Source organism: Sminthopsis crassicaudata, chromosome 1 (genome assembly GCF_048593235.1).
Source record: "Sminthopsis crassicaudata isolate SCR6 chromosome 1, ASM4859323v1, whole genome shotgun sequence".
Taxonomy (NCBI): Eukaryota; Metazoa; Chordata; class Mammalia; order Dasyuromorphia; family Dasyuridae; genus Sminthopsis; species Sminthopsis crassicaudata.
Window position 1 is genome coordinate 532126140 of NC_133617.1, and position 27430 is coordinate 532153569.

Here is a 27430-nt window from a genome sequence, read left to right on the forward strand (position 1 = left end):
GCAGTGGATAGAACACCAGCCTTGAATTCAGGAGGACCCGAGTTCAAGTCTGGTCTCCTAGCTGTGTGACCCTGGGCAAGTCACTTAACCCCAGCCTCAAAAGAAAAAAAAAAAGAAAAATATTATATGAATACAACTTCTAAGGATAGTTTATTTCTGTTTATCCATGTCAAACGACGACATTTCTTTCTGCAGTAACACAGAGGACTGATGGATATTTGTTATGAAGGATGAGCAGTGTAGATGTAGTGAATATAGATTTAAACTTGGAATCAGAAAGAGACTCCAGTCTGGATTCTGACACATACTTGTTATATTACCCAAGCCAAATCACTTAACCTCTCAAGGTTCCAGAGAGTGCTTTAAAACTACAAACTGCAAAGAAAGCAGCAACCTTCATTGATAAAGAGAGTCTAATCAATTGTTCCTATCTATCAAGGGAAACAGATGGATAGCATATTATATACAACAATAGGCCTGCAGTCAGAAAGGCCTGAGTTCAAATCTAATCTCAGATACTTATTAGCTGTATGACTGGGCAAGGTAACCTATGCCTTAATCCATTAGGCATTCTAGTACCTTTGTCAAGAAAACCCCATGGGCAGTATTGCTGTGCTAAGTCCATAGTGCCATGAATTTACATGTCTAAATAATAATTCTTATTTGTAATGATGACCCTAAAATATCTTAGGATGTCAAATTAGTTTTGAAACAAGGTTTTTCTTTAAACTATTTTTTTTTGTTTTATAGGCAGTTTCAATTTTGTCCATTCTTCATAAAATCACTATGCAATTGAAATTTATTATACTGGTATTTCACTTCTTGCTCATTTGATGACTTCTACCAATGAAGGGATAGATAAAAGCTCCAGAATCTCACAAACCAGCATCTCAACTTATACTAACACTCCTTGAGTTGTGATTTAATGGAAAATACTATTTCTAAAGCCATTTATAAACATTTGCTATCTATAAAACATAAAACAGGAGTTCTAAACCTGATTTCATGGATTATCCTTCCCCTACCCTTCCTGTCAAAGGGTCCATGGATAGATTCCAGGGGGTTAAAGTGGAGGAGGATTACATCTTCATTTTCTCTACTAACATTACTGTTACTAACATTAACCATGTCTTTATATTATGAATATAGGTAACAAATGACAGGAATAATGACCTTTAACTTTTGTCACCAACAAAAATATACACTGGTAGTGGAAGGTCACATTACAATAAAGTTATTACAGGTATCTCAAACTAACATTTGCAGTCATTTATACTTTGAGATTATGTGATGATCAACTAGGATAGACTTGACTCTTCTCAACAATACACTGATGCAAGACAATTCCAATAGATTTGGATGGATTTGAATGCAAATGGAAACATACTATTTTCCCCTTTTTTTGTCTGTTTATTCTTTCTTATGGTTTTCTCCCTTTGTTTTAAAATTTTCTTTCGTAAAATGACTATTATGCAAACATGTTTAAAATGATTGAAAATGTATAGCCTTATTATCTTGAGGAGGGGGAGATAAATAAGGGAAGGAGAAAACATTTTGTAACTCAAAATCTTACAAAAATGAATGATGAAAACTATCTTTTTATGTAATTAAAACAATAAAAAACTATTGAATTTAAAAAAAAAATACAGACTGAGAACTAGAAAAGTGATTGTACTCTTTGACCCAGTAAATCAACTTATAAGACTAACAATGACATATCTAAATGAGAAAAAGTTCAAAGGTGGGGAAGGAGGGAGGAGTTTGTGGTTATTTTTAAATAACAAAAAAATTAATAGAAATCACCATTTATATGTAACACAATTAAAGAATAGCTGCTTAACACTACTGTCTATCTACCCAGGTTACTTATACCTTTGGAATCTAATACTTAATGTGCAACAAGAAAATGGTATTTACACACATATATTGTATCTGGGTTATATTGTAACATATGTAAAATGTATGGGATTGCCTGTCATGGGGGGGAGGGAGTAGAGGGAGGGAAGGGATAATTTGGAAAAATTAATACAAGGGATAATATTATTTAAAAAAATTACTCATGCATATATACTGTGGAAAAAAATTCTAAAAAAAAAAAGAATAGCTGCTTAAGTTGCACTGTTAATTTAATGAAATAAGTCTAAAATAAGGATATTTAGAGTAGTAAAAACTACAGGTCTTACAAAAGGTATTACAATCATAGCAGATTAAAACTATACAACATTTCCCTAAAAAACCCTGTGAAGTTCCAGAAGAGATAAAAAGATACAAATCATCACAAGAAAAACTAATTATTAAAACTAACAAATCAAAGGTTACCAATGACAAAAATTTTAAGGATAATCAAAAATGTAATATATTGTCATCAAAAGTATTGTTCTATCAGAACCAAAGCTCAAATTTTCAAGGCACAACAAAATATATTAAAAAACATGAAGAAATTAATGGGAAAAAAATCATAAGAAATTAATATATCATCTCTAATTAAATACTAAATCACAAAAAATATAAACTCAAGGCTTTTAAAAATAAGATGGAAGACATAAGCACAACCATGTAACAGATAAAACTGTTTATTTCAGTAGAGAAAATGAACAAGGAATATTTGGAAACAAAAGATTTTCAAGTGAAGAAGAAAAAAAGTAACCAATCTGGAGAAAAGAAAAATTATTTAAAAAAATACAAACAAGGGACAGGTTGTTAGTTAACTGAATTTGTAGGATACTAATAAAAAAATATTGAACTCAAACAAATAATACTGACAAGTTTTAAAAACTATAAGACAAAGAGATAACCCAATAATTGATGATGATAATGACTGATATTCACAAAGCACTTTATAAACATTCTTTCATTTGTACTCACAAAGATACTAAAATATAGGTACTGCAACCCCCAACTTTCAGGATAAGAGAAATGAGGTTCCTGATTCTAAGTTTGATGTTCCATACACCAGGGGTTCTTAAAACTTTTTCCACTTGTGATGCTTTTCACCTGAGAAATTTTTAATGTGACCCCAGGTATATAAATATGGAAAATGGATAGACAAATCAAACATTTACTAAAAATAATCTTGTAAACTACTCTCCTAATTACAATTACAGAGGAATATACACTACCACAAAAAGTCAGGGGGGAAAAACATCACATTTGGGGGAGAAAAAAATTCATTGATTTGACTATTGCAAGATTTTGCAAAATCTTGTGGAATAAAATAAACAGTATGGATTATGTAAAAATTTTCCAGTGAAACATACTTTTCAAAAACAAAAATAAAATAGGAATTTAATGTTTAAAGTAACTTCACAATTTATGGCAAAAAGTCCAAATCTTGAAGGAGATTCTCTTTTACAAACTTAAAAGATCTCTGAGTGACTGATTTATAGTTTAATTGTTTCAGTTGTGTCCAATTCTTTATTGACCCCATTTGAGGTTTTCTTGGCAAAGATAATGGAGTGGTTTGCTATTTTCTTCTCCAGCTCATGGTACAGAAAAGCAAACTGAGGCAAGCCAAAATTAAATGATTTGTGGAAGGTCACATAGCTAGTAAGCTTTTGAAGCCATATTTCAACTTTGGTCATTCAACTCTAGTCAGAGCTCTAATCACTTCACCACCTAACTGCCATAAAAAGTTAATAGAAAAAAATGCAAAGAAGGAGATTATTCAAATAAAGGATAAACTAGTAAGACAGAGAAAAAAGAAACCAATGAATTGATAAATCAAACTAAGAGTTGTGGGAAGAAGTGGAAGAGCCATCATAAATTTACAGGTTTTCATATTTAAGCAAAAAAAAAGAGGAAAATAAATTATTAGTATCAAAAAGGAATGATCACAATGTACATAAGAGAAAATCTAAAGTATTGCATACAAGTAAACATCAAAAAACTGAGACTTTAAAAGAAATGGATGAAAATAACAAAATTATAAAATATCCAAATTGACAAAAAACAGTAATTAAATAAATTGATGTTAAATGGAGAGATAAAAAAGGACACTAAGAAACCATTTTATAAAAAAGCATTGGGAGGGGAGTTAGACGGAACAGTGGGTAAAGCACCAGCCCTGAAGTCAGGAGGACCTGAGTTCAAATCTGCCCTCAGACATTTAGACTTCCTAAAATTTTGAATCCAGATGTTGCTCTCTCTTCATCTTACATATTATTCCCTATCCCATGTCACTCATTTTAACATAAATGAAGAAATATTAGTGTTAAAAAGACTATAACAATACATCAAAATATTGTCTAATCAAAAGGGACTTGTATCAAAGATAATTCAATTTTAAGGAAAAAAAAATCAAGACAATTCATCTCAATAAGAAAAACCCTAACTATTCCACCTCTTGACAATTTTTGAAAAACTACTAGAGAAACTTGTGTCATTCCTACAAAAAAGGAATAATCTACCTCCACCATTACTATTTGACATAGTTTAAAAATGTTACTTAACCAAAGCAATAAGGCTTGAAAATAAATTAATGGAAAGTTACTAGGCTCATAAAGGATTTAGAACTAGAGTGATAAAACTACTTTACATGGAAGAAAGGACAATTCATACCTACTAAACAAACTGAAATAGAAGACAAAAATAAATGGATTTCATTCTATTTTTTAAAAATCTTTTCACAAAATACAAATTAATTAGGAAATAGCATGACCTCAAAATTATATGGAATCAGCAAATTTATGAACAAGATTTATTCTCCAATAGTAAAAGAACATAGACAATTTAGTTTTTTCTTAAAGAATAAAACAAATTGTCAATATCCATTTAAAACACTAAGTGAGTTAATAACTGAAACCTTAATAAGAGAAAAAAATTAAAATTAAAAAAAACTTTGGAACACCTTGGAATCAGAAAATTGGCAAAAATACTTAAAAACAATAAAATTCTATTTTTGCATGTTCCTAAAAATATAAGCATACTAGCAGTAGGTGCTAATAGATCTGTCAAATGGAATATCTTTGAAAAGCAAGAAAGCTGTTCATACTCTCTGACCCAGTTATCCTACTATTAGAGCTCTAAGCTCTATAACCTAAGGGTTTAATAAATGGAAAAAGAAAATTACAAAAATATTTATAGTAACTTAAGCTATGATAGGCAGGTTGGCAATCTCTCTACCATTCCTAGTATTAAAAAGGTGCCTACAGCTGAGTCTAATTGGAGTCCAATTGCCATTCCACAAAACCAGATTCAAATATAAATAGAGAAATATTTTTTTAAATATAATGATGAGATATAACAAAAAAAAAGAATATCAATATCAATACAATGTCAATGGGGGGGGGGTGTCAATATGCAACACAGGAATACATATAAAGTTTAGTGACCCTAGATACATACCTAGAGATTAATAAGTAAAATGATTTCACAAGATGACACCATCAGAATCTGTCAGAGACAGTACTTAAATACAGGTGAAGTTTTCCTGGCTATAAGAACAGACTTTAACCAACTAAACCATGTTGCTTATATATATTAAATCCTGGAAAGGAGAAGGAATCAGGAGAAACAAAGGGAAAGAATATTTGATTGAAGAAAACAGACATAGGACAGCAATATACAGAATGATTACACCTATGTAGTTTTCAATTATAGAAATGAGGATAGGGGGAAGAAGGGTATAAAAACAAATCAGATGAAGATAAAAGAAAAAAAGTCATTTGTGTTATTTAATTAAAATCAATTTACACTTTTAAACAAATTATAAATAATTAGGACTTGTGATTTTGCATACAGTCACTTTCCATTTTACTTCATTGGATTTTTATATTTGGGTACTTTTGCTAAGTTTAGAATTTAATCTTGTTAAAAAAAATAAAAATCAGTAAGACCCAATAAAAAGGATGACAAAGTGTCAGAGAAAATATCCCACAGATATTACTTTCCCTTTAGTGAATACACAAACATTAAGATTGTACCAGGCTTTATTACTAACAACTTAGAATTGAAAGTCAAAAGAGAATCAATTCCAGCTGCCCTAAAGGAGATTACATTCTAACTAGAAAGACAAGTGCATGTATAAATATATACAAAACTCATACAAAGCAAATACAAGGGAACCTCGGAGAAGAAAGGAGGCAGGGAACTTCCTCTTGAGCAGTCTTCAAGGAAAGCTATCTGTACACAGACAGATAAGAAATAAGATTATAGATCATTTGTAGCTTAAGATGCGATTTTTTTTCCCTGAAATTCATTTATAAACAATCATTTTAAAGATGCTCTATATCAGGTGTTTTTAATCTTGTATCATGAACCTCTCTTTGCCAATCTGGTCAAGGATACACTCAGAAAAATCTTTTAAAAGCACAAAAATACAAAAGGAAACAATTACACTGAAATAATTATTTTTAACAAAAGATTCCCAACAAATTTACAAACCAGACTCCAAGAATCTCTGCTCAGTAGCAAGGTTTTTATGCCGTAACATTAAACTTGGGACAATCTATTAAAAGGCTTCAGTCTTAAAGTTCTTTAAAGTATATCTAAAAACACAAAATATACACACACAAACACACACACACAGACTTCTACATGATTTAATTATCTCCACACCTAAACCCTATTCTGATTGCCATGTATAGGAATAAAGATAAAGTTAAAAATCTCAGAAAGTGTGAAAAATGATCTAAGAAATATAAATTTCATAGTGAGATGCTCTCTTTAATGAAACCTGTGTTCCATATAGTATCCATCTTTGAATTCAGAATACATATATGATAAGGTTGTCAAATAAAACGGAAATTTACATATTTCTTTTATCCATTTAAAGACTACTAAAACTTTTTATTAGGTTAAAAATATAAATCCCCTCAAGTTATCTCCTCCAAAAAGTGAAAAAGTCTTCCACATTTGTTAACAGTAGACAACTTTCATTTGAAACATAAAAATTGGTAAAACATCAATTTTCTTTTCATCTCCAAAAACTATATTTTAAAAGTGTGTATCTGTTATAATTTGATTAGAAACTGAACTATGAGTCTTTCTTCTTATCCATTATTTCTGTCTTAAAACAATTTTGTAAATGTTTAAGGAGGAAAAATCAATTATTTCTCTTGAAGAGAAACAAACTTTAAGTTTTTATGTGAATACATTATATATACTGAAAGCATACAAGTCCTAGGTAATCTAACTTTAATAAAAAGCTTCCTAAACTCCCTTTCCTTTTTTGTTCCTTTGAGAAAATGGTGAAGCAATTTGCATTTACAGCTTAGTTCCTGTTTCCAAAATACCCCCTTTAACTTTTTCTTTTCCCTTTTTATGATGGGTATAAATAGCACCAAATTGTCAAATCACAGCTATTTTGTATGCTACCTATACAAATAGGTCTGATTCCTGGCAAGTCATAAAACAATGACTCCTGAATTCCATAGTCCTTTGATATCCCAGCTAGTCTGCAGGGCTTCAAAGCTATTTTCCAAAACTTCTTTCTTGGGGCGCTACTAAAAAACAACTTCCACAGAAACACACAGAAGATAAAATGTCCCAGCCCTATAAACACACACAGACATAAGTCAAACCAATCTGCAGCATTGTGGTAGGGCTTCAGCCATAAAGAAAAATCTTCATTCTTTGGGTTCTTTGTATTGATTCAAAATTTTGGGTCAATTCAAATTTCTCCCTCCTACTATTCATCTAGTATATCTATCCACTCTCTCTCCTGACCCAGCTCACCCTAATTCTCAAAAAAATATTTTTTTTTCCCTCAAAGATCTGCTCTCCTGACACATAAATGATTATAGTGTACTGTATGTGTTCCATACAAAATTTATTTCTTCAGTATCATAAAACTCATTTATGCTAGTGCTTTACCATTATATAATATCCTGAAAAAAATCAATATTAAAATGGATATGAACCATTTTAATGTGGCTGAATAGCAAAGAAAATTATTTTGCTTGTGGAGGGAGTGGGGAGAGATGATTCTTGTCTAACTTATAGAAACCTGTCTTACTACTTTATAGCCACATCCTATTTGTATTTATTGTATCAGCTCTAAGCACAGTGCCCAACACACCATACACACTTAACAAATGCTGGTGGACTACATCAACATAAATACACACTAAGACACATGCCTGGCCACTAACTATTATTTACTGTAAAAAAATGGCAATTGAAATACACAACCATGACAGTAAGATGATAAATAATAACTCCAGGATAGCCTTTGGCAGATCACAGCTTGGGACTTTACTGAGCTGGCCACTGGGGGAGAAAAGAGTTTTAACATCTCCCATCACTGAAAGTTTAATTACAAAAAAAATTATAAAGGCTATATATAACCACTAAAATATAATAAGAGTGGCAGATATTTTCTCAGGTTTTCCCCCACTCTTGCCAATGGCAAGAAGCCAAATCATTTTCCTTAATACAATACTGCTGGCAGCTCCATTATAATATGCCAGTTTTAATGGAAAAACTATTCCAAAAGATAAAAGCAGGTAGTGAATACTTAATCCCTGAGCTAACAGTGAGACAATATAACCTACCCTTTCACATGGGAGAACTCATCCTTTGGGGTATATAAAGAAACAATAAAGAATATTCCCCAATCTTATTCTTTTATGCCAAAAAAAAGTCTAGAATATAAAGGTTACAGTAGGTATTTTTAACATTAATTCCAGTTTCAGTTCTGAATCTCCTCCCTCTTTCATATATTTGTAACTATATAAGTATAGCAAATACTAAAATGGCCTTATTTCTGAAGAAAAAAAAACTAATAAAAGTATTTATATAGTTTGATAATAGCTGTATAAAACTGTTCACAATAATTCTCTTTATCCTAAAAGTAGACATTTCAAAACATCTAAACCACTTGTCCAGAACTGTTTACTCAATTATATATAGCTTGCTTTTCCTCTCTTTGCAATCAAAACTGGCAGGCCAACCTGATCCTAAATTTTCTCATAATTTGATTATGCAATCCTTCACATTTAATTTTATTTCCTCACTTTTTTTCCCTTAGGAAAAAAAAAGGTTGGCTAAATACATTAACATACAACAAAATTCTAAACATGAGTGATAAAAATGCATATAGAGTAACCTTTAATCCATGCTATTAACTGACTTTATTCTATCTTGGCACGTTTGAAGTAACTCATCTAAGGATTAGTTAGGCTTTTATACACTTCTTTTTATCAGGAGTCTACCATTCTTGATTTAGTTTTGAGAGAAAAGGGTTTGCAAAAACTATAATAATCTCACAGCTGGAGATGGCTGGAAAGTCCGTTAGTACTCATTGTGCCCTTAATTTGCAATAAGCCTTTGTGCCCTTCTACTCCTCATTTTACATGCTGAGCAGTTTTATCACTGATAAAGTATTTATAAGCCAGTTATTTTAGATTAATGAACAAACCACTAAACTTTTATGCAAAATGACATTGAATTTTCTCTTTAAAACACTGTAATTTATCTTTAGCATCTTGATTGCATGAAAATCTTAACCACTTGTAATTTGCTTCAGTAGTTTTCATATGACTATTCCAAGGCCAGATATAATTTTTAAGTAGTATTATTTTCAAACAAAGAAACAGAAATTTTCAGTAATGATGAAGCCTTGAGGCAAACACACTGATCTAATCACAAAGTTGTGAATTCCAAAATCCCATCTTGTACAGCCTTTAAAAGAAAGGATTTTTATTGCTTACTTAACTTCCCAGTTAATAGGAGAAACTTTTGCATCATGCAAAAATGATTACTGCATAACTTTAATGTTTAACCTCATCAATTTTTCAAAGTAGATAAACTGTTTAATTGTAGACTCACATCCAACTAGATTTTTTAAGTCAATAGATTAATATTTCCTCTACACTTCTTAAATTGCAAAGATATGTTTAAACAGCCAGATGTCAAAGCAATATAAACAATTTTTAATTATGCATATAACTTCAGTTATTATCAAACAAACCTCCACAAAACTTTCTACCTTAAGTAGAAGTTTTGAAATATTAGCACTTGTGAAAATAAAGATTTCTGAAATTATCACATTCCAAGATTTAGTGTCACAAAGAAATATTCAAGTTACTCATTTTCTGTCATATTACTTCCTGCAAATCAGCGGTTCAAATCATTATCATGGAAAATTCCTACCTAACCCACTAAATATCTCTGTTAAATAGAGATGATAGCATCTAAAACTAACAAGATCAAACAAATTTTGCAAAGGCACTGAGCAAAAATCTATAGCAGCTGTTTAACTATCCCTTAAACTATAGTATCAAAAGTTCAAGTGACTCAATACAGTGCTGGTCTTTAGTAACCAGATCATTTCTATTTCATTTTCTGCCATTCGAATGGATGATACAAACAAAATTAATCTATAGCATAGTTGGCATAATTTTTGCCAACTATTAACTTTTTGTTCACGTGTATAATCTTCAGTTACTTTTTCAATGTTGAGGCATGAGCTACACAAGATAAAGCTCAGACACTTAACATTCTGCCTTATAGAAAAAAACCATTTGCAAAAACTAATTATTGGGAAAGTTAGCTACCCAAGAAATAGAATTAGTCTAAAAATTAAAGGCACATACATATTGATTCATTGTTATACACAAATTATTAAGCCACAAGTCTTTGCCAGAATTCACATGGAAACAAATCTCTCAATTTTGTGTATTCCCAAAAATTCAAATAAAAAAAAAAAATCTAACTGAATTTCTCTAAGATTCTAATTTTCCTCCTAAAATGAATAATAAGTTTTTGTTACTTTTAAATAACAAAAACAATAAGTCATCATACTATTTCTAGCATCTGTTAAGATGCTCTCTGATAAATGTCATAGGTGAGAACTAACAATTGAAAAGGACAAATAAATGATAACAAAAGCTTTTCATTCTATTACAGTATAAATTATTAATCTTAATTTTCTAAAGAATGGGAATGATAAAAAGGGAGATGGGGGTGAAATCATGTAAAGATGAGAAAGCAAAATAATCAAAGTTCCAAAGGACTAAAACCCTTACTTCATTTCTCATTGGAATCATGACAAGATCCATGCTAGAACAAATCTCCCCAAATTAGTTTGAAACTAAGTGTATTAATTGGCATGAATCCAACTGTTTCAACCTCTTTTTGGTCAGACTGTGTTTTTAATATAGGCAATCATATTGCCATATTGTTAAAGAAAATATTAATCCAACAATGATTTTAGTCAAATAAAATCCTATGACATGTCCTGCAAAGGTATTGGGATTTGAGGAAGTAAACTTTCAACACTATCCTGAATATTTAAGAATATGGTTTGTTATCACTCAAGTAGGAAAACAAACATTTGGGAAATTTTTTCTTTAACAAATTTAGGATTTTTGTTTAATTTTGGTTTTTTTTCTTTTTCTTTTTTCTTTTTCCTTTTTTTTTTTTAACTAGTAACAATTTAGGTGTTTTAATGATGAAAAACTAAAAGGAAAATTACAACAAATAAAAATTATTTTAACCTAAATGACCTGCATTTATGATTAGTTTAAATTATATTTAAATGAAACACAATAGGTAGTCATATTGAAACCTTGCCAAATTTGAAGCATATATATAAAATCTTCATTTACAACTAAATTTAAAATTCATAATTAATACCCTTCAAACTTTGAGAAGTTACTCCATAAGTTCTTTTATGGTCATGTCACTGAAACGATTTTTCTTAAAAATAAATAAATAAGGAAATTGAATTATACTAAATTGTCAACTGCATATTTTGTGCAAAAATTTAACGTTACACACAAGTCCTAGTTCTCACAGCATATAGCTAGCAAGAAAGCACTGGTTCTATCCCCATGGAGATTTAAGATAAAAAGGAAATGATGACCTAGATAGAATTTAGAGTCTAAGTTATTCAAATCTTTTAAAAACTATTTTGTGAAAGATTGTCCCTGAGGAGCATAGTAGGCACTTTAAAATTCTTATTTAAGAAAAGTATACAGAAAATAGGGAGTTTTTTTGTTCTTTTTAAACTGAATGATTAATATAGAAAAGAATTTAGAAGAACCTATTTAAAACTACACATTACTACTCCTTATTTGAACATTTTTTTGCTCTTTAAGTAAGTTGTACTCAACTTCACAAAAAAGAAAATGCAGGAGTTAGGAAAATGTCCCTGTATCTTCCCACTTAAAAAGATCATCCAACAAAAAGTCTCTAGAGAACTTTTAAAACTCTTTTTTTTTCTACAAATAGCAAATACAGGACATTCTTCTCTTCTAAGGTACCCTGTCTCTTTAAATTCTAGGCCTGCCTATGGCCCACACTCAATGAAAGCCCTATGTTTGCTGGCCTCCAGCCCAAAGTATCAAGTAGTTTTCTTACTATTGAATTTCAAGATTATTCTTTTTGGATCACTTGCCCTTTAATTTTTAAGCATGCCAAAGTAAAAATAATGTCTTTTTTTTTTACAATAATGTAAAGAAAGCCTTAAGTTATTTCCAACTCTAAGTACAGAACAGCTTGTCCTTTAGGCCCCTTCTCACTATGAACTATGCTTCCATTATATATACATATACGTACGTATGTATATTAGCACACACACTTCTTGTTTTGAGTATTTGCATAAACATATATGCTTATTACTTAAGTTTTTTGCATCTGTTCTTATATTGTGTCTTATTTTTGTGATAAATTTTACATTTGCCACTAACTTTGAATACTCTAGAAAATTATTCCCATTTTCAGTATCCAATACCTTAAGCTTTGTTACGGAATATAATTTAAGCTTTGTTACGGAATATAACATTCATGTTATTCATGTTGCTAAAGTTTACTAAAAATATACTAAAACCAACTAAAAATTAAGGAGGCTAATTTATCACATTCAAAAACAAAATTCTTGTGTGTTATATGTATTCAATCAGTTCCCAAATACAATTTAAGATTCTCCTCTAGTGATATTATACTCACAAAATTATTCCTTATTTCACTATTTCATGTTTAACCAACATGAGTGAGGCCCATCCATGAGAAACAAAATCATAAGCACAATTTCACCCAATAAAAGTATCTTCCCATAGCCAAAAAGTAAATATACAAATACAAATCAAAACAAATGTTATTAATAACCAGTCATTTTCAGGTCTCAAGCAGTAATATTCATTTTTCGAGATTTAAAGTACATGATACAATCTGATTTTTCTTATGCAGCATGATAATTGTGTAAATATGTATAGAAGAATTGCATATGTTTAACATATATTAGATTACTTGCTTTCTAAGGGAGAGGAAGAAGGGAAAGGAGGGAGAAAATAATTTAGAACACAAGGTTTTGTAAGAGTGAAAGTTGAAATCTATCCATGCATATATTTTGAAAATAGCTAAAAAAAATAAATAAATAAAGTACATAATACAGCATAAGCAAACCACATGAAACAGAAAAGTCTATGGATTCAGACTGCAGGTGCCACCCATCATGTTAGTAACACCATGTAAAAATTTTTTCTAACAAATTTATGAATTTATTCCTCAAACATTTCCTTCAATAGACAAATGAAATTACAAAGATACACATATCCAAAAGTCTTTTTTTTTATTTTATTTTTTTTCAAAAGTCTTATTAAAATATAATTTAAAGCAATATGAACTAAATATTAAGCCTCAAAATTTTTAGATGGGGGTGAAAGCACTAAACAGCTATGATTTCAATGATTTAAGCAACTCTCAGGTAAGGAAGCTGCTGCTACTAATCCAAGTCAGCATATTCTTTGCAAATTCTACCACTACTTCATACAAGCTTAAGTGACTTACTCCCTGGTCAGAGAGCCAGATCTTCCTGGCTTCTACAGCCAGTACTATATCCATCAAGATCAATAGCCTCTCAGCACATAGGCTTTTAAAGTTAAAGTTGCACTCAAACTTTAAGCTTTTTTAAAAATGCTATCTCATTCCAATTACAGAATAACAAAAATAAATATACCATATACACAATGATAGATATTTCTCCTTTTAAAAATTAATTACAATTATCAAACACATGGGCTATGAAGTATTTCAGGAAAATATTCAAAGATGGTTTTCATCTAAAATATGTGAAATATTAAAAAGCTTCTCAGAGAAAGGTAGAGTACCTATTACTCATGTTCCCATTAAAAATATAGTAATCATTTTTATTGTAAAATAATCTACCACAAAAATCCCTGTATATATTTATAACAGTGCAACTGAATTCAATGTTCAACATAGCTACAGAATTGGATATATGAAAAAGTTGCAAGATGATTAACAATTCTAGCTAAAGCAATGTCAGCGGAATATTCTAAATCAATTTTTAAAAATCAAATAATTTCCTAAAAACATTTTTAAACTTACAGGACATATATAGTAAACATGTTTAACATATATAATGTAATGGTCAAAAACAAAGGAAAGGATTTTTGTTATTTCCTAATGTTCAGTCTTTAGGAACTTTCTTTTTTTAAGTTTCTCACAGTCATGTTCCAGGTAAACGAATTTAAGATTCCTGTCAAGACATTATAGATACTTCAGGTAGATAGAACTATCTTTATCAAATAACATGCCTTTAAACCAACTGCAATCATTGTTTATTGGGAGAAAAAATAATTGCAACCGTACATGAAGACTTTGCAAGTAAACATCAGAATTTATTGTTTCAACAATTTCTATTAGAATTCTGAAATACATTTAAAAATTGTTGAGATTTTCAGTGCTCAGAGATTACAGGGAATTCCTAACACACACAAATAACAAAATACACAGATTGGAGAAATACAAATGCAAACACTTTATACATCCATCAGCAAGTGATGGATGGCATAAATCATACCAATACATCAAGAAGTTAGTCAATTGTAATAAATGAAAAACATATAGTTTAGAAGTTCTCCATGTCTTTTCCGTGTTCTTTCCATTTCTCCCCACTGCTACCAATTTTTTAATGATTTATTTCACTATTGATCTGTAAAACAGGTGAAATTTTGATCAATCAATTAAACTTTTTATTGGAATCTTCTGTAGGAAAGGTCGATATACACTTAATTTACTGACTAGAATGAAGTTTGGATGCTAGAGATCTTAAGTTTTCTAAGTCACCATCTCTTTCCAACTCATTACCAATAAATGCTCTAATTAGAAAACACAAAATACCATTTAATGAACAAATCATATCAACAACCATTAAAGTCAACTCTTTCATGTCCTTGGGTTGTTGATTTTAGAAATGAAAATAAATATAACTCAAAAAGTATATTACTGATCTACGAAATCAGCTTTATTGTGCCAAAGCAAGAAATCCATTCTCTCTATCTTTAAAAGTTAGTTTTCATTAAATCTAAAATAAGCAAAATTTCCACATCCATAAAATTTTACTTAATTTTTAAAATGCAAAAAAAAGTAGTAACAAAGCAGGTCTTCAGGAAGGGCAGAAAAGCAAAGATCAACAGCTGTTTTAATTAAGCTTTAACACACTCAGAAAAATGGTCTCTTGGTAGCCAAGATATTTCCTATAAATTTCACATGGAGTTTGTTTATACATCATGCAGTCAACTACTAGCAATATAGAAAAAATTGAGCTTTAGTTGGTTACATAATAAATAAGTTACATAATAAATAAGTGGTGGGAAGTAGGAAAAATCAGTTCAGCAATGCTACCCTCCCTCTTTCTGCTTGTATTCAATAACATAAAAGCAGATTTCTTTTTCTGACTTTCAGTGCCTTCTTTTAAATTATATGCAGCCAAAAAGAATTTTTTAATTAACAAAATAAAATTGTAGACATCAATTAAGAAAAAAGGGGATCTACACTCAATACGAATAACATTTCAAAAGATAATAATAAAGAACAGATCATTTAGATCCCAGAAGAGTCTGAAAGTCAGTTCTAGCAATATAGATAACTTCAGTTTTTTCACCTCTATACAACACAAAGATAAATTTGACTTTGATATTACACCATGTCATTATATTTTTTAATGAAGTGTTTAAGTAAGTTTTGTTTGCATCCATACATTCAAGGACCAGCAACAAAAGAAACGAATACTCAAAACATCTAAAAGATAAACAGAATCTGAACACCTATGTTTTTCAAAGTTCTCTACCTCACTAAAAACAACCAAATCCCAATAGCCAACTCTCTTATCTTCATGAGTAGTCATCTTGAAACAGCTGCTAATAATAGATCAGGTAGGGAGAAATCAAAAGCAAGGAAAAAGCTGAGTAAAATGGTTTCCACCTCCCCCCCCAAAAAAGAAGGCTTTCATTATTCAACCACTCATATTAATGAAGTATTTTTGGGGGGAGGAGAAAAGTATGATTGATTAAAAAAAAAACCCACAGTAAGTCTGTTTTTCAATAATCCAAATTAATAGTTCCCTAGCATAATCACACAGCTAAAAAGAGTAGTATTGGGCAGATTAAAAGGTACAATGTAGTCTAAATTTAGGCCTACAGATAATAATGGGCAAATTATAAATTACCTCTATAATCTACTGCTGTTATTGATACTTAAGAAAAATTATAATAGATTCTACCTTTAGGGAGGAAAAATACCTCCAAGAAAATGAATTATTATCTCTCATAAAAGGATAGCTATCAGTGCTACAAAGACAAATAGCCCATGCAAAGACACTCTTCCCTTCAAGATTCAAAGAACTTTTTGAAAAAGTAATAGTTTTGTTAAGATTATATTTCCACTTCAAGATGGGAAAGCAATTTCAGTAATGAAATATGTGTGTATACACACGCATACATACATCCATATACACATTTGGTTATAATTCTAATTAGACTCAATAAATGGACCCCACAAGTCAAAAAAAAAAAAAAGTCTGAATGATCATTTGTTGAAAATACTACAAAAAGCAATCTTGCTTCCTTTAGAAATTTAAGTTAGATAATCTGAGATTCCTTCCAACTCTTTTTAGAATCTGTAACTTCATTATTGTGTGCAAATATTAAGCATGAAAAGACCACAGACATAGCCTTACATCTCTGAAGGAGTTAAAACCTGAATATCCCAGTTCAATTTTATGCCCAAATGAATTCGGTGCTAGTTACTAACATTTAAGGACTCGCTAATTCATATAAATTCCAGTCTTTTTCTTTGAAAACCCACATCAAAAACATTAACAGATGACTAAAGCACACAAATGATTTTTCACAGAAACCAAGGCCACAGGTGGAAGGGACCTTAAAATTCATTGCTCAACATCCTCATTTTATAGATGAGGAAACCAAGACACAGAATGGCTAAGTGGTACAAGGTCCAAGTTTTAGTAGCAGATCTTTCTTCCAAGATAATCAGAATAAAAAACTAACAAAGGATGGCTAACGAATAATGAAAAGTTGTTTTAACTGAAGTGGTGAACCATAAAAATAATGCTGCATATTTAATTACAAGCAGTTTTTTTTTAAGCAATTAAAAAAATGACACCTATAAGGGCAACATTGTATGTTTCCATATTCAAATTAAAATCAAGGGAAAGAAGGACTACAAGTTTCAACAAGTAGAATTGGATTTCTCCTTTCCTTGACCAAAATATGTCTCTGCTACTTCAACACAACTAACACCTTATTGGTTAACAGGCAGAAATCAGTATATTACCCTTAACATCATTTATATAATAAATCGTGACTTCAGCCTGAAACAAACCTGAGGGAACATGTTTTTCACAATAATATTGTTATTTCATGTTAACTAAACCCTATGATTCAGATATTCATCAATCTCATCATTCTTCTTATAGATTTAACTATAACTACAAGGTTGTTTTAGTTTCCCCATCAGACCAGTGATAATAGGTACATTCCTAGAGTCTGACTTTGGGAAATGTTCAAAGACTGTTTTGTTTTGGTTTGTTTTTTTTAAACCAACAGTCAAGCATTCACCACACCATAAATTGATATTTTCTTTTGTTTCTCTCCTCTGAAAATAATCTAAAATATATTTCACAATTTTCAAAACTGTGGAGGAAAAATAAGCATTTCATTCAGAGTTTTGAATTTGGAAGGCAATAATACATACCTATCAGTCATTCATTTATTATATACCCTATTATATGCCAGATGCTAGGTTGAGTATAAGTGAGGAAAAAAGAAAAAAAATCTTCAATCAGGTAAACAAATATGTTAAGTACAAAATACAAAGTTTATATAAAGTAATATAAAGTAATTTGGGGATATGGGACTAGTAGCTGGGGTGATCAGAAAACAGTTAATGAAAAGTCACTTAATTTCAACTGTTTTACTTACATACAGACACACACCATGTTATTTGTTTTGTTTTCTTTTTTAAACCATATGGAGAATCTCAAACTAGGAATGGGGAAGGGTGAGATGGATGGGAGAGAATAGTGTGTGCATAAGGCAGGAAAGAATAGGGAGCAAATCAAAAGCACAGATCATAGAATAGAAAAAATAAGTTTGTTCTTTCATTACCTTCTCATAAAGACTCTAATTATTCTTCTGGGTTGAACTATGAACATTTCTCAATAGTGATTTAACTGAATAACTGAATATGTATAAAGTAAGCAAAATGCTACCTGCTATTTTTAGTTACCTTTTCATAAGTATCCATAATGTTGTTATTGCCTTTCCAAATAAAATTTTATTTGGAGTAATGTCCTGTCTATACTTCTTTGTAGAGCACACACAGCAGGCACATAGTACCTTATACAACTTACACACTCACCAGACATTTGTTGGCCAAATAAACATTATACTGAAATGTTCCCTCAAATATGATTAGTTATAGCATATACAAGATCTTCAAAGTTTTTGATGCCCTTTTAAAAGAGATTTTTAAGATTTTAATAGCATATTGGAAGCATGAAAGAAATATCACATTATTTCTAATAACAAGTAAGCAGTGAACTTTCTTCTTGTTCACAGAATTCATAGAATTACAACAGGAAGCTATCTTAGTGATCCTAGAACAGAAAGATACCTTAAAGGTCACCTAGACCAATCCCCTTATTTTATATGGGAGAACATTAAAGGACATCATAATTAAGTGACTTGCCCAAGTTTATTTGTCTAATAAAAAGAACAAGATTCAAAGATGTTTTAGAATTTCATATGCCAAGCCATGGTCTAAATTGGCTCCTGTATCTTTATTTTTCTTTGTCATGGGATCTAAAATAAAAATTTCATTTCCATTCACATTTCAGGTTTAAAACTACATAAGGATTTGGAGGAAAATATCGATCACTTTTCTTTGGAAAATATGTAACTATTTCTCTGTGACAACTTTTAGGCAAATCATGGTCTGCCCAACAATTTAAGACATTAATAACATTTAGAAATAAAAAGGACACTGGATAATTTAATAATATCTAAAATTAAAAATAAAACATTTAAGTGATATAAGTTATGAAGTAATAAATACAGTTCAGGCTATAATGTAACTAACATTTTAATAATTCTAAGGATTCTAAGAATCTAAGGTAAAAATAGATCTTTTATTCTATATGATACATGGTCTTCTCTTGGTGGGGAGGTGGACATGATTCAAATAGATGAGAAGATTGTAACAAAAGCAAAGAAAAGCACAACATAAGAAAAGAAAACTGTCAAAGGATAATGCAAAAGCACTATGATTCAAAGACCTGGCATATTTCAAATGTTTTAATGAATGGAAGTAAAATTTTAAAATAAAAGTTTCTTCCAAAATGCAAAATTGGTATAATTAAACCTTGTCCCACTATCCCACCCCCACTAGTTATTTCTACCTACACACACTGACAAGAAAACACAGAAAAGCAAATATTTTCATTCATACTGACAAACCTATATAGGAATAGATACTGTAATGGTAAATGGTTAGAAGAACAAAGATCAATGGTCATGGAGCATTCTCCCCAACCATCGAAAAAATAAAGTGTGCTATGATACCTGTTTACATGGAAAGGTTATCAAAAAGGAAAAAATATAACTGTCAGACTATGAAACCTTTAATATTATATTGGACAAAATGAAATGCCTCCTTTTTATGTGACTAGCTCTTCATGGGGGAAAAAAGCAATAAACCAGCACCGCACAGATTCAAGTCAACAGACTACAAGAAAGACCATTGCATGACGTTCATAGAATTAAGATCAACATATATGAATTGATGAAAACCACATCATCACCTTAACATACTGTTACTTTTTAAGTAGAAACCATTAGTTTTCCCTTCAAAATGCTACTACCCATCATTACTTTCTTACAGCAAAGTTTTTTGAAAACCTTACTTAGGACTCCAAAAACAATGTGAATGCAATCAAACATCTGAAAAGGTTCTCCCTCCCCAATTCTAGGTGCTTTATAAAAAATTGCCAACATCAGTTGTCATATAAATTCAACATTAAAGATTCAAGTCAGGATTAGAAAATGCTAAATCGAAGCACATCTTTTAGGCTTAGATTAATTGTTTTATGCTTTTCTAGTTTCCTCTTTGCCCGCTTTTTTTCTCATTCTGCTCTCCCCAAAAAAGATGTAGCTTCAACTGAAAAGCCATTAAATTATACCAGTAGTCAAATTAGCTTACAGAATTATACTACTAGCCATCAAATTAGCTTACAGAAAATAATAAGCAACAGATTTAATATCATAAATGTCAACTGAACAGATTGCGATGCTAGAAATAGCTATAATTAGAAAGAAAGTTCACTCAAATTCACATCTTACTGCAAATGAAGGCATTAATATTTAACATGAAGTACTGAGAATATGCCTTATACATGGTCAGAGTAGAATATTATAAATCCAGTTCAAATAAATAAGCATGGAGGTTTTATTGTATTTTCTATATCTACATAATTTTAACAATGACAGCACCATCTGCCTGCTTCCTCAACAGTAGATGTTCTAGATTCCAAACAACATCATTTGACCAAAATGTAGGACAAGAAATCTGACTATAACTAGTTTTCAAATTCAGGTCTTCTATACATGTATTAGCGGAAGAGTAAAACTTCATTCATTTGACCATATCAAATTAAAACTCAAAAAAAGGGATATGTAATTCTAATTAAGTAAAAAGTTCAAAGTTTTGTCATTTTTTCCTCTACAAAGTCTCAAGTAAAAGGAAATCAGGTTTTTCAAAACAACAAATTAATGACTAAATCAACTTGTAGGTCCAGCAAATGCTGTGTTCTTAAAGCATGTATTCATATGCTATAGATCCTTAGATGTATCTGAGACATAGCATATTCAGTATAATTTTATATTATCTACTAATACACTCTTTTACAATATATACTACTTGAAAGTAGGGTTTTTTAAACTACATTTCTTTTAAAACCATCCATAGTTTAGACTTTTCACTAAGTCAGACTGGCATTCCCTTCATTAGTGAGATTTTATCCTGCCACTATGATGCAGGACCTTAAAAGGGCAGGAGTAGATGAAGAAATTTCTGGGACGCCTCTTCTATCATCATTGTTGTAATTTTGAAATTGTCTTATTTCAATAAACTGAAATCAGTCACAGGAATGACTGGCATGTTTGGTGTTGCTTGAACTTACAACTGTTCCCAATGAACAGAGAAATGTTCTCTTGCAATCTGAGTCATGTGTAATTACAATATGACAAGGTCTCTCCCAGGCTATGTAAGCTGGCATTTTTCCCAGCACTTGTCACATCATGGAAAACACACATACAAATAAAAATCTAAAAAATAAACATTTTAAAACAATGGCTTGCATGACTGGGCTTTTTTTTTTTTTAAATAAGTAAAAGTTATCCATACCAGAGAATACACAAGTACATTCTACCAACAAGCAGACATCTCACCCTTGAAACACCAGAAATTGTCCTACTATTAAACAAGCAGCACACCACACCTAGCAACAATTCCCAGGTCTGGGCTGCAGAGTCATGTTCCCTCAGGCTGGACAGAAAATCATTAAGTATAGGAAATAAAGGGAGAGTGTCACATCACACACCCACTAGAGCAGAGATGGAGCTATGTGAAAAACAATTCTTAATTTTGAAATTTCTGGATGCCAATCTGTTCATTGTCACAGTATATAAACTGTTACCTCAATTGCTGTACTTCATGAAAAAAAAAAAAAAAGAAAAAAAAAAGGGGGGGGGGCTTTTTCTCCCAAAACATAAGCTGTGAATTTTTTTAAACATTCTAAGTCAATAGCAGTCAGATAATGGCAACCTTGGGTACCAAGAGTCTCAGGGGTAGATGGCTTCTTTTGTTAAAAACACCGCAGTGACTAACAAACCCCAGAAGAAAAGATACTAAGAGCCATCTTACCCAATCCTGTACAGTAATTAAGAACTGACAGCCTACTCAGTATCATGACTTTGAGATACAAAATAGGATTCGGTTAAAGGATAATTCTTTCTCTGGTTATGCTTGGATACAAATTCCAACATAAAGAGTTCCCACTAGGCATATTCCTTGTACTAGAGATGTAATTCATTTATTAATCATCAAACAAAGCCTGTCAAACTCAACTTCTCCTATTTGAAAAGAGCATTACAAACTAAGTCAGGGAAAGAAAACATAACACAGCCCTTCACCACTTGAGCTTGGGAAACAAAAAACGCATCAAAACAACCTCTGCCACCTCTACACTCGACCCAGCATTTCTCCTTTCTTTATTCACTGCCTGTATGTTCAATAATTCCCACATAGCTCTAAGCAGAATGGATTTATTATGATGTTGTTCTAAGGAACTGCAGGAGTTCTAGATGCCAATAAAGATTACAGATCAAATGGGAGATAACTACTAACCATTGTGTCTACTTAGATAAATAAACCTGCTCACAAACAAAGCACCTTATTGTAGTGGTACTGTTACCTCCACTAATCCAACTAAAACAACCAGACAGTAGCTTCCAGGAGGGTGAAAGAAACTGAAATTGAGGTTACCCAAACCTTTTTTCCCAATATCCTGTGACACTACAAACTGTCTCCTTTGAGCACTGTCTTGCCCTGCACAGAAAAACGTTTGAAATTGTACAGACCAGGCAGAATTATGCAAACTCAAAAAAATAAATAAATAAAAAAAGTCAAAGAAACAAGATGGTGAAGCCTTCCAAGCAGAAGGCAAGCGTTCCTCCTGAAACTTAAGAAACATTTTCACAAAACAATCTCAGACAGCAAACTCTTGCCCTACAGCTAAGATCGGGAACCCCACCCGCTTAAAACACCACAATCTAGGCGGGACTCAGTGCCATCAAAGAGGAGGGAAGATTAAACCTTTATTCAGACAGAAAGATAAGGCTGGAAAGACCTAGTAGAGAGGAGGAAAAAAAGAAGTCTGTGGTAACCTTCAAACAAGCAAAGATCGGGGCAAGGAACACGAATACCTGAACAGGAAACAAGCACTCACGATGCATTTTTATTTTTAAAATGCTGCAAATCAAACTCAATTTTTTTTTTTTCTGGAGAAACGCGAATGCCATTTATTCTCCCCAGCCCCACCCCCAGCCCTTAACGACTGTACCATCCACAGCCTGAGCTGCTAACCCCAGAGGACCGGCCGATTCTTGCTTTGGAAAAGAAAATGCCGTACACCTGATGGCCCTTTTACATGCGGTGACTTTTGAAAAATCAGAGACTGGGCTGGGGAGCCCCTGGCTTTCTCGCCGCAGCAAACACCAGAGTGAGAGCTCAGCAAACACACGGAAGGAGAGAAGGAAGGAGGAGGGGAGGAAAGCACACTGGCAAAGTCAATTGTTTTCCCCTCGCTGTCTTCTAAAGCAAATACTTAAAAAAGCCAGCCCCCCTTATGTCCGTCCTACCTCTTTTTGGCCTAGGAAAGCTTTCATGCAAGTGAAAGACGACTTTCTCCACAAAGTGCTGAATGTTACTGTGCTCGGGTCCGCGAACAAACACCATCCAGTCGTGGGTGAAGCCCTCCACGGTGGGTTTCTTCCTGACCTGGGCTCGGTGCCCCAGCTCCAGCTTCACCTGAACAGCACACTGAGAAGGGAGGACAGAGGGAGAGGGTGAATAACGGGGAAAGGTGGCTTTAAGATTGTGCACGCTCTGTTTTTTGAAGCACACAAAAGAAAACAGTGTTCTTCACACCCACGTTTCACACGCGTACAAACACCACCGACCCACACACGCCTCATGTCTCTCCCACACAGCCAGCTAGGTGAGATCGGGTCAGCCACCTTCCAGATGAGCGCTAATTGTAACGGAATGTTACCCCCATGGGGGGGGGGGGGGGGAGGAAGAGGAGGGTGAGGACGCCTAACAACAGACACATTGGAATCAAATTAAACACAATTAGAAAGCAAGGCGAGATCGGCCCTCAGACAATATGGGGCCAGGTGGCAGCGGAGAATGGGGGCGGGGGCACCCCTCCACAGAAAGTAACCCCGCAAAAGGAACAATCCCAGCAAGTCTTTGTGTGTATCGGTGTCTATGTGCTGAGAGTGCATGCATGCAAGCGTGCATGCTTGTGCAGCGCTGTGCCAGGCAGGATTTAAACTGGAGGCATCTTTTGCTAGTGGGCAAGTCACAAACTCCTGTGCTTTTTATTGCAGGACTCGTGGACAGCAAATACGAGACGTCGTCACACACACACACCCAAAAAGCACACAACGCGCCAGTGCATTAATAACTCAGCGTGCCCCGCCACTACCCCCTCCCCAAAACAAACATTACGCATAATAGGTAGCGTGCCCTGTTGCCGAGAACCCCACACAGGCACAGAAAACCGCCCGGACAAACCCCGCAAACACCCCGACAAGCACCACAGGGCCTATCCCCATCCCATGCTCCCCCCAAATTAATTTAGAAAAAAAGAAGGGAAGAGAAGCGGGGGCGGAGGGCGGGGTGAGGCGGCTACGCCGACACACATACAGGCACACACGGCACACACACACACACATGCATGGGGTTAAAGTTGCGTGTGAGCACCGCTGCTGTCACAGACACGCCGGGAAAGAACGCACCATCCTAGCGGCGACCGCGGCGCCCGCCTCCGCTGCCGCTACTGCTGAGAGTCCGCCCTGTACAGTACACACTCCGCTCCCGGCTGCTGCAGCGGCTGCTGAAATATGGCTGAGTTATTATTCGCCTCCTCCACCGTGTCTGCGTGTGTGTCTGTGTGTGTGAGAGTGTGTGTTCGTGTGTGCGCGCGCGCGTATGTGGGGGGGGGTGCGCGCTTCTTGCAATTGCAAGGCGGGGGGGGGGTGGAGTATCTGGGGGGGTGAGAGTGCAGAGGAGGGAGTGGAGATTTAGAGGGAAAAGCAGCATACTGCAAACCATACCAACCTTTCTCTAATTGGAAGCACGGAGCGGTGTCTGGGCAGCAGCAGCGGCAGCAGCGCTGGGTGAGGGAGGAGGAAAGAAGGGGGTTTTTTGCGTGTACTTACCGAGCTGGCCATGCCTGGGGGCCCGGAGGTTTGCTGGGGTGTTTTTTGCTACCCCGACTCCCCCCCGCCCCCACCCTCCCCTTCTCAGCTGTAATTCATGAAGAAGCTGATATGAATGAGAGTGCGCCTAGGAGAGGAGGGTAGATGGCGGACATTCTCTGTCTTTACCCCCCTCCCCTTGCCCTGTCTCCCTCTCTCTGTCTCTCTCGCTCTCCCTCTTTCTCTCAATCTCAGTCTGTATCTCTCTCCTTCTTCTCTCTTTCTCTGACTCTCTCGCTTTCTCTTTCTCTCTCCCTCTTATTAAACTGAGCCCCGACAGCCAAAGCAAAAGCAACCAAACAGCAGCAACAGCAGCAGGGGCTGAGACTGGATTTCGGAGCATGCGCCTTGAGCTGGGAGCTACTGACACTAGACACAGAACCCGGTGCAAGAGGGAGGGACTGTGGAGGGAAAGAGGGAGGGACTGGCTGGAGGTGGGGGGGGAGGGAGAAGGGCGAGGGAAAGAGCCCGACGGAGCCAATCAAACACGGTAACTAAATTACACTAAACCTCGGCCGCCCTCCCCGCCCGACTACGGCCGAAACCGAAATGCATTACTTAAAGTAACAGGTTACTGAGGAAAAGGCTAGAGGAGAGCTAGAACACTTGGAAAGTCTTGGGCGGCGGGGGGAGCGATCCCAGCCCCTGCGCAAACACCTCCGGCCTTACAATAAAAAACGGATTAAAAGTGTTGGAATGTAGCCAAAGGAGAGCCCCCTTGAAAGCCCCAGCTTCGGAGTGAGGGGGAGAGAGGGCAGAAGGAGCGGGGACCGAGGCTGTTGGAGCTCTGGGCTTGCTGGAAAAGTTTGCTCTCTCCCAGAAGGAAGATAGCCACTTCATAAATGCTTAAATCGTGCGTTTACCTTCCACCAAAAATGTTTGCCTTTGTGCTTAAATAAAACATCGGAACACCCGGGAGCACACCCCCAAATAAACTTAACGTACACGCACGCACGCACACGTCAAACTGGGGAATTACTAGGTAGTTCCGATGCGAGAGCCCCGGGTTTGGAGTTATTACTTCAACTTTTTAAGCGCGGACTCGGTGCCCCGGCCTATCCCGGGCTCTTGGAGTCACTGCCAAAAAGCAAAGAAGTTCTAAAGCGAACTGAAAGTCCCGCCTCTGTCCTGTACTAAGTGACTTACGGCAAATCTCTGTCTCTGAAAGCCTCAGTTTACCCATCTGCCAAATGAGAGGGTTGTCGTTACTGCCTCTTCCAGCAGCCTATGATTGAAAAGCGCATAGTGCCCATGGCCTGTGCTGGGTTCAAAATCGGAGAAATGTATATCAAGATAGCATTACAATGGAGGGAGGGAGAAAGGAGAGAGACAGAGACTGAGACACAGAGACAGACAGAGAGAGGAGAGAGAGACAGAGAAAAAGGAAAAAAACAGAGAGATGAGAGAGAAATTAGAGAAGGAAGGAAACTGATCCTTCTCCCTTAGGGAATGCTTGGAGAAGCTGCCCCGGCTTGGAGCAGTCCGACATCTAAGATGCCCAGGTGACCGTAGGAGACTAACGTCACGTCTCGGAGCTGTGGCGGGAAGTTGTTTTCTTTTGTAGTCTTTTTTCCCCCTCTCCTTGGCAGCGGGTTGGATTGCATCAGAACTGGCTTAGTTGCCCTTTGAGGACTCGTGGGGCAACTGGGAGGCTCAAAATAGCAGACAAAGCTAATATTGACAGTAATGCGCATAAATTGGATTATAATCTCTATGAGTTTTGGTGACAGTAAACATAATCCATCTCAGGATAATAATCGGGTTAGCCTCCCGGGTGACAAACTTCCCACCAGAGGGGAGCCCTCAAGGGCTCCCCGTAAATTTTTCTGCTGGTATTATCTCGCTTATGGACCAAAGACTAGGGTACTGGAGGGGATGGTGTCAAACTAGGAAAATAATCATTAGCAAAAAGTAACTCCGGAGTGGGCAAAACCAGCGTAGATGTAACTTATTGAGTCGGAAAGGCGAGATAATGTAATTGAGAAGGTATAAATTGTTTGCATTTTTCTTTCTTTCCCCTCCCCCCCGTGTCCTCCCCCTTCCAGGTCTCTCCCTTTCACTTTCCCTGCCTTTCCTCCCTCTTTCCCTACATTTCATTTGACTCTCTTCTTTATCTTCCC

At 34.3% G+C, this 27430-nt stretch overlaps 1 protein-coding gene across 8 annotated transcripts in view; it reads right to left on the reverse strand.

Annotated features, from left to right (window-relative positions):
* The window catches only part of MLLT3 (MLLT3 super elongation complex subunit), a 268850-nt gene extending 243158 nt beyond the window's left edge, over nucleotides 1–25692 (reverse strand). For 2 of the 8 annotated variants that reach the window (XM_074281855.1, XM_074281848.1), the window contains exons 1-2: nucleotides 25272–25679; nucleotides 23685–23865 (exon numbers count right to left, since the gene is read on the reverse strand). In XM_074281855.1, coding sequence (XP_074137956.1) covers nucleotides 23685–23865; nucleotides 25272–25283 — 193 coding nt within the window. In that variant the 5' untranslated portion in view covers nucleotides 25284–25679. Of the gene's footprint in view, nucleotides 1–23684; nucleotides 23866–24848; nucleotides 25028–25271 lie in introns of those variants that run through there. The other 6 variants (XM_074281852.1, XM_074281853.1, XM_074281850.1 and 3 more) reach the window with 6 other exon arrangements.
* Nucleotides 25693–27430: the final 1738 nt, after the last annotated feature.